Source organism: Pangasianodon hypophthalmus, chromosome 18 (genome assembly GCF_027358585.1).
Source record: "Pangasianodon hypophthalmus isolate fPanHyp1 chromosome 18, fPanHyp1.pri, whole genome shotgun sequence".
Classification (NCBI taxonomy): domain Eukaryota; kingdom Metazoa; phylum Chordata; class Actinopteri; order Siluriformes; family Pangasiidae; genus Pangasianodon; species Pangasianodon hypophthalmus.
Window position 1 is genome coordinate 219777 of NC_069727.1, and position 8672 is coordinate 228448.

The 8672-nt window shown below is 39.1% G+C and overlaps 1 protein-coding gene across 6 annotated transcripts in view; it reads right to left on the reverse strand.

The window, feature by feature from the left end:
* cmah (cytidine monophospho-N-acetylneuraminic acid hydroxylase) overlaps window positions 1–5318 on the reverse strand; it is a 33540-nt gene extending 28222 nt beyond the window's left edge. Inside the window, exons 1-2 of one of the 6 annotated variants that reach the window (XM_026928102.3) lie at window positions 5258–5318; window positions 2614–2813 (exon numbers count right to left, since the gene is read on the reverse strand). In XM_026928102.3, the coding sequence (XP_026783903.3) occupies window positions 2614–2813 (200 nt within the window). In that variant the 5' untranslated portion in view covers window positions 5258–5318. Of the gene's footprint in view, window positions 1–2613; window positions 2814–3144; window positions 3242–3504; window positions 3639–5257 lie in introns of those variants that run through there. The other 5 variants (XM_026928101.3, XM_026928103.3, XM_034313090.2 and 2 more) reach the window with 5 other exon arrangements.
* Window positions 5319–8672: the final 3354 nt, after the last annotated feature.

The window sequence follows — 8672 nt, forward strand, 5'->3', positions numbered from 1 at the left end:
TTTTTCTCATTGACGGATAATCGTTAGCTTAATGGTTTTACATTAGCTGAGTCATGTCCTTTAGTATCACTTCTGTACAGGGGAAGTTCTCATCACCATGTCACCACAGAACAACTGAAAATGAGCACAAACACATTTATAGCATTTTGGCATTTGGCAAACAAATGGAGACACTGTACATCTGCCTCAGAGCGGAAATGGATTTCTCTGAGGCGGAGAATGGAAAACTGATTAATCTTCATTACAGTTAGTCTAGTCTACATCCAATCCAGGTACAAGACACCTGAAACCACACTTCAGAAACAGACTAGCGTAACAGACCCCGCTGTTTAAAGAAATAAGCTGTCCCCTGACACAGGCAGGATGTTCAAAAATATCTCCAACCACACAACAATGTGAAAAACGATTTATAAACACCCACACGCTCTCGTCATCGCAGTGACAGTCCGTTATAAAGTGTTAAACACCTCATGAATAACGTTATGACGAAGAACGAGATGTGTATCGAGCGTTAGAGAACGTGGAATGCAGAAAAACACCAACCAAAGTTCTAAAATAAACAATGATGAACTCAGAGGTTCCTCTGTGAGGTGGAACTGCTGCTTAATGTTCCACTGGAATACAGCACGCTCTGCGGTTCTGAGCGCCGGAGCGGCGGATTCGGGAGCAGCACAGCGCCGAGCTGATTGTGTCTCCTCCACACGTACGAGGGTGTAATAATCACACAAAGCGAAATTAAACTGCAAACACAGTTTTGTATTAAATAAGAAATTACAAAGTATCGACCTGATCAGCACATTCATAACACGCTAAACACACACAACGCAGGGTCATGCTGTCACGTTTCCAAAAACACACGTTCACGTCCGCACGAAGAACACAGTGTTACAGTGTAAATGGACTTCAGAACTGACCTTTTGGCTTCCCAGTGATTTTGTAACTTTCTGTTATTTTACAGTTAGTTTAGTAAAAATGAAGTAAATAACTGTCCTGATTTCTTCTTCACAGCGTGCGGTGTGTTTCAGAGTGTGATAAATTCTGCTCTTGTTTTGTTTTATATTGAGTTAACATCATGTGCTATAGTTTTGGTTTTGGTCTTTACTCCGCCACTTTTCCTGTCATTGTTGTGTTCTGCATTAAGCCTTTGTTTTTTAAATGTACTCTGTTATTTCTCTCTCTTGGCATAAAGTCTTGTCGATTGTCGTCACTGTCATTGTTTTCCGCCTGCGTGTTTCCTGCTGTTGACCCTCGCTAATGGCTTTGCTGTGAGCTAACCCAGTTTCCTGAATGGGTTTTGACCCACACTATGGACAATGGCGGTGATTTATAAATGAATAAATAAATAAATAAATACCATCCTGAGTTTGCTAACCTGCATCCTGACTTCATGAACCATCTGTTAAAAAACATTATAAAAAAATAGTGATGTTCGGTTATCTATCGAGCTCATTCTGCTTTCCCTAATCTCTCCAGAAAAGTCTTGATCACCTTTCAACACACCTTCTGACACGAACCTGCTCTCCAAAACACATGACACACTTTTTCTCTTTCCTTTCTCACACAGATGTGATTACATCCCTGCTTTATCCGTGGAACAGAAAAGTGTACTTTTAAAAAGTATAATTAATAAAATACATACTTCTTTTTTGACACGCTTTAACATGTACTTAATGTATTATTTTGGAACATTTTACTATAAATTAAGTGTACTTAAATTGTAATTAAGCAATGTTTAACATATCTGAACTGAATTTCATTTTTTTAACAATAATGCTGCACTCGAGTAGATTTCGGAGTGTAGTTTGTAGACACAGTTGAAGTACGTTATAAATACACTACACATCACATATACTTCAGTGCTACTTATACTGCTATTAAAATACACTTAAGTACATCACATTACACTTTTAGTGTGTTGATAAATACACTAAAACAGAATTGAAATGTTTATAAACTTTATCTGACATGAGAATTAAATATAATTTTTCTGTTTTAATTTTTCTTGAAGTACTCTATAGTACTGTAAAGAAATGTGATTATTCAGGTGTACTTCCATCCTTACTTTTAAATATACATTTTTAAAATACAGAAAAGCATTTTTTCCATAATGTACATGAAGAGTGTACTGTCTTTACATCCTTGAAGTATAATATTGAGGCACTTGAGTGTGCTTCCTTCTCACAAGCGTACTCGTGCTATTGGCTCACAGCTCAGGTCCGATTTGTCCTGGCTATTTGTCAGGTTCAGATGAAATTTTATTTCATTATTGCTTCCTTTCTGCACTTCCTCTGATGTCATCATATTGAAACTTAGAAGAAGGTTAGCAGCTCCATCCCCTCATTTTCTTTTACTTCATTAACTCTTTCTGGAACTTTCATGCGCTGGGCCCTACACTGCCCCTCACTCGAGCCGATATCTCACAGGAAACATGCGGCTAAGATTACAATCGTGTGTAACCGAGACACGCCTTTGTTTTAGATAAACTGTGCTCCCACGTGTGTAAAAAACATAACTTCTGAATAGCGTTTAAGATACGTCTGAGCTTTGAATACTGATGTGTGTAAATTCAGTATTAAATCATTACTGCACAATAACACACACACACACACACACCTGCCGTCCATGTCCTCCATGTCCTGGGTGAATAATCCTCCTTGGTGTTTGCACTGGTTCCTGCAGGCTCGTATCACGTCTTTATCTTTGTAGATGATGAAACATTTTCCATCTTTATTTTTCTTGAAGTTGATTCTGTGTTTCAGGCCCTGAGCCTCTGCAGCATCCAGCTTCAACACCACCTGAGACACCTGAGACATCTGAGACAAAATCAAACATTATACAAACACAACATTACTGAGAAGTGTAAGAGCAGTACGGTTCTGAGTTCTGATTGGCTGAAGACACCACGGGGGCGAGTGTCCTAACGTCTGGGTCAGAATAGAATCTCCTATAAATAACGTTTTCTTGGTTTAAGAACATAAAAAACCTGCACAGTCAATCTGATTTATTCTGTTTAGCCCTAATCTCTCTCTCTCGCTCTCTCTCGCTCTCTCTCTCTCTCTCGCTCTCTCTCCCAAAGTTCATCACTAGTTCTTACAGTTCTTTCTACAACATCAGTCATTTTAAGGTTCTGTCCCAAATACTTACTTAGTGTTACTGAAAGGAATTCTGTAAGTAAGTGAAAGTGAATCCTGTTATAAGCACACTTACAACTACACATAACTACAGTACAGAATTAATGACTTCAGTCAGGTAAAAGGTTTCTAAACAAATGCAATGCTTTTCATACACTCAAACATCCAAAGCCACACACTCATACACACCCATCCGGTTTAGAATACTACAGTAACAGAAAAAAAACGTTACAGAAGTTCATTGCTGTGTTCCAGGGTCAACGAGGACTGCTTTGTCACACTTCACACTCCTAAAACAGACAGTACGCTAAATAAAGTGCCCTAAAGGTTTTAGTGATGAAGTGAAGTGAAGTTAAAGTAAAAAAAAGTTTACCTTGATGATCGTGGTTGCAGTGCTGCTCACTCAAACCTACTGCTGTCTCTGATCACGTGTGTGTGAGTGTGTGTGTGTGAGTGTGTGTGCGCTTGGATGTGTGCACGTCGCATGGGTGGGTGTGTGTGTGTGTGACACTGTATTTTGCCATTTGATATACACATATATAAATATTAGAATAAATACTGATTCAGGTTGAGTTCAGGATTAACAAACTGAAATAGAGAGTTTAATGGAAAGAACAAAATGCTGAAGCTGTAAAAAATCTGAAATGTTTATATTTTAAAGTCACATCAGTGTAATTCCACTTCTGTCCTCAGGTCTGATTCTGAGTTTATAACTTATACTTGTTTCCTGCTCCCTGCTTTATAGAGACAACACATTGCAGTATCACTGCAAACTCTTGCCCTGTTTCCTGTCACTTCCTGTCAAGCAAATTTAGCACATTTCAACATTTTAACTGAAAAAACGAACATTAGTAGACGTCACATTTGGGTACTTGGTTATGAAATGATGAGGATTATGAAAGTGCGTACACTGAGAGAGACACCTGTAATACTGCAGCTGCGCTTATTTTAAAAAATATTGCCTATTTAGGAGAATTCCTTTCAAAAGAGTGTCACGCGACCCGAACGCTCTTCCATTAGAACGCGACCCGAACGCACTTCCATTAGGACGCGACCCGAACGCTCTTCCATTAGGACACGACCCGAACGCTCTTCCATTAGGACGCGACCCGAACGCTCTTCCATTAGAACGCGACCCGAACGCTCTTCCATTAGGACACGACCCGAACGCTCTTCCATTAGAACACGACCCGAACGCTCTTCCATTAGATACACGACCCGAACGCTCTTCCATTAGAACACGACCCGAACGCTCTTCCATTAGGACACGACCCGAACGCTCTTCCATTAGGACACGACCCAAACGCACTTCCATTAGAACGCGACCCGAACGCTCTTCCATTAGAACACGACCCGAACGCTCTTCCATTAGGACACGACCCGAACGCTCTTCCATTAGAACACGACCCGAACGCTCTTCCATTAGAACACGACCCGAACGCTCTTCCATTAGGACGCGACCCGAACGCACTTCCATTAGAACACGACCCGAACGCTTTTCCATTAGGACGCGACCCGAACGCTCTTCCATTAGGACGCGACCCGAACGCTCTTCCATTAGAACGCGACCCGAACGCTCTTCCATTAGGACACGACCCGAACGCTCTTCCATTAGGACGCGACCCAAACGCTCTTCCATTAGGACACGACCCGAACGCTCTTCCATTAGAACACGACCCGAACGCACTTCCATTAGATACACGACCCGAACGCACTTCCATTAGGACGCGACCCGAACGCTCTTCCATTAGGACACGACCCAAAGACATTATGATGAATCTACATTTTATGATAAAATAAATAATTATGGAATCTTTAAGAACATGCCACAGAATTTGATAGAAAACATTTCAGTCAAAAACCACAGTCTTCCAGATTTTAAGAAACAGAATTAACCAATCAGAATCATGCATTTTTCCATTCTCTGTTTGAAAACCAGCTCGCTATACTACACTCTGAGCTCAGGGATATGCAGGTGATGCACACCATGTTTACTATGACTCTTTAAAGTTTCTTAAAAGACAAGACAGAATCAGAGGAAATGATCAGGACTTCATGATTATATAGTTAACTGGAGATTATCATTACAATTACAGTAATTATTGAAAAAGCATGTCAAATTTTACCTTAATGAGGACAGCGTAAGAATTGTAGAACTGCACTCGCTTGTGTGTGTGTGTGTGTGTGTGTGTGTGTGTTTACATATGATCTCTGAGACCAGTGGGTGGAGCTTATTTATACAAACTACACTGCAAATGCTCATGCACCTGTGCTCCATCTACTGAAACTCCATCACCACTTTAATACTTATTAAATATTCAGAATTTATTCAATTTTAGTGACGGTTTTAGTGACTTCTCTTTTACGTAAATTACACTTCAGTTGCTTTGTCTCTCTGGGACTCAAACAAGGCACAGGTTAATAGAGATGAGGATAAAAGTATCGGGTTTCAGATGTGACCATCAGACAGGTCATACCGGTGGGAACCGGAACATCCACATTTCAAGAAGGCAAACTTTCCAGGTCAACAGGTGATCCACAAAATAATAGAAATTATTTATAATTCCATATCTAACTTCTTCAAACCTCAAATGAGCAAATGAATACATCCCTTAGTTTGTGTAATAACAAAATTGATTTTAAGAAACAGAATTAACCAATCAGAATCATGCATTTTTCCATTCTCTGTTTGAAAACCAGCTCGCTATACTACACTCTGAGCTCAGGGATATGCAGGTGATGCACACCATGTTTACTATGACTCTTTAAAGTTTCTTAAAAGACAAGACAGAATCAGAGGAAATGATCAGGACTTCATGATTATATAGTTAACTGGAGATTATCATTACAATTACAGTAATTATTGAAAAAGCATGTCAAATTTTACCTTAATGAGGACAGCGTAAGAATTGTAGAACTGCACTCGCTTGTGTGTGTGTGTGTGTGTGTGTGTGTGTGTGTGTTTACATATGATCTCTGAGACCAGTGGGTGGAGCTTATTTATACAAACTACACTGCAAATGCTCATGCACCTGTGCTCCATCTACTGAAACTCCATCACCACTTTAATACTTATTAAATATTCAGAATTTATTCAATTTTAGTGACGGTTTTAGTGACTTCTCTTTTACGTAAATTACACTTCAGTTGCTTTGTCTCTCTGGGACTCAAACAAGGCACAGGTTAATAGAGATGAGGATAAAAGTATCGGGTTTCAGATGTGACCATCAGACAGGTCATACCGGTGGGAACTGGAACATCCACATTTCAAGAAGGCAAACTTTCCAGGTCAACAGGTGATCCACAAAATAATAGAAATTATTTATAATTCCATATCTAACTTCTTCAAACCTCAAATGAGCAAATGAATACATCCCTTAGTTTGTGTAATAACAAAATTGATTTTAAGAAACAGAATTAACCAATCAGAATCATGCATTTTTCCATTCTCTGTTTGAAAACCAGCTCGCTATACTACACTCTGAGCTCAGGGATATGCAGGTCATGCATAATGAAGTACCTGCGGAAGAAGAAAATAAACCGTAGATCTGGTTTTATACAATAAAATGTTATTTTCCTCTGTTACTAACATGGTTTTAATTGTTTCAAAATACTTCCTGGCTATGGGACTCATCAGGACAGATAGCTGAAGTGTATGAAAGTGTAATGCCTCTTAGGCCTGTTAGTTAGTGAACTGAGTTTGGGAATTGTACACTGTGTGTTTTTATGAATAACGGCAGTATTAAAATTCCAGCGTAGAACTTCAAGATGTCCCTCTGGTTTGTTAATAAATTCACAGCCAGGTTCAACTCTCGGAAGAATTTAAACCTGGTTTTAAAATCTTGTTCAACGAAATGAGGTAGAAAATCCTGATGAGCTGGTTTACACACTTCAGCTGCATGGACACACACCCTCCTGAACATCTCACCCATCCCCCCCCCCACACACATACACGCGCACACACACACACACACACATACACACACACACACACACACACACACACACAGTGTAATCGATGACAGCTCCAAACCAGGTGTACACTTCAGCAGTTCATTATTTGATTTATGTACACTGCCCTGTTGTTGAATTCTGCATTGTGATTGGTCAGAAGGTGTTCATTAATTTTCCGTAACAGCAGCTCTGACAGTAGCGCAGCTGCAAATCACAGGTATGCAGGTTTCTCAGTAACATGACAAACTGCATTTTTTAAAAAGAATAGAGAGAGGCTGGTGAGGGAAGGACTGTTTATAGCTGCTGTAATGTAAGTGATAACAGGAACTAACGTGTTTCACCAAACATTAAATATAACTATAAATGGATAGAAAGTTATTTACATGTTGTTCTGTAATAAATAAGAAACTGTAATTGTTGGTAAATTGCGGTATGTAAGGAACAACACACAACAGACCGTGCTGTTATAGGAAAATAATGCATGCTGGGTGGGTGTGATGTACCTCCCCCAAGTGCCGTGCTGTAATACAAAATTAATGCACACCTTCTGACCAATCATATTTGAGCATTCAACCATGCTGTGGTATAAGAGGAATAAAACACTTGGGGACACGCTGTTATAGAAAAATAATTAACTTTGTGGCGGTAACAGTAACTGTCCTTTATCACATCATTATTTTCCTATAAGACACATCGTTGTGTGTGAGACAGCAGTGTGTAGAAGTTGTTCCTGTTCACCCTGCACTGTGTGAACTAGCGCACTATAGTACTCTTTACATTCCACATGCTCAAAATCAGGGCTTCTTTTGTATAGTTATGTGTTTTTAGCTTCCTTAAAAGCTCAAAACTAAGGTTAAACTTGAACTTGACCTCTAAGCTTTGAGAGTTTTCAGTTCCACAATGCAGGAGGAGAAGTTTGCTGATTGATGTTAATCCACAAACTGAAGGGCATTAGCATAAAAAGTGCTAGCAAACACACTCATAAATGAATGAATGTGAAAAAAAAATCCACAGTGACTGGAATAACTCTCTCAACCAGGAAGTGAAATGCTGAAGTGTGTGGATTATAAACCTATTTTCATATTGTGGGAATATTTTTTTATATTTTGATGAAAAAGAAAAACACAGTCATCAGTTCTCTGTGGTGAAAAAAAAACTTCATAAAGTTCATTCTACATTTCCTAGATTATTATTATTATTATTATTATTAATTAGCAATTACTTAGCAATATTAATTATAATAATATTGCTAATATAACGAATACACTGTCACTACACGATGCAGAAAAACTAGTTCATGCTTTTGTTACCTCTAGGTTGGATTATTGTAATGCCTTACTGTCTGGATGTTCCAGTAGGAGCATAAACAAGCTCCAGTTAGTCCAGAATGCAGCAGCAAGAATCCTTACTAGAACCAGAAGATATGACCACATCACCCCTATCTTATCCACACTGCATTGGCTCCCAATCACATTTCGTATTGATTATAAAATACTACTATTGACCTATAAAGCACTAAATGGTCTCGCGCCACAGTACCTGAGCGAACTTTTGGTCTTTTATGATCCGTCACGCCTACTCAGATCA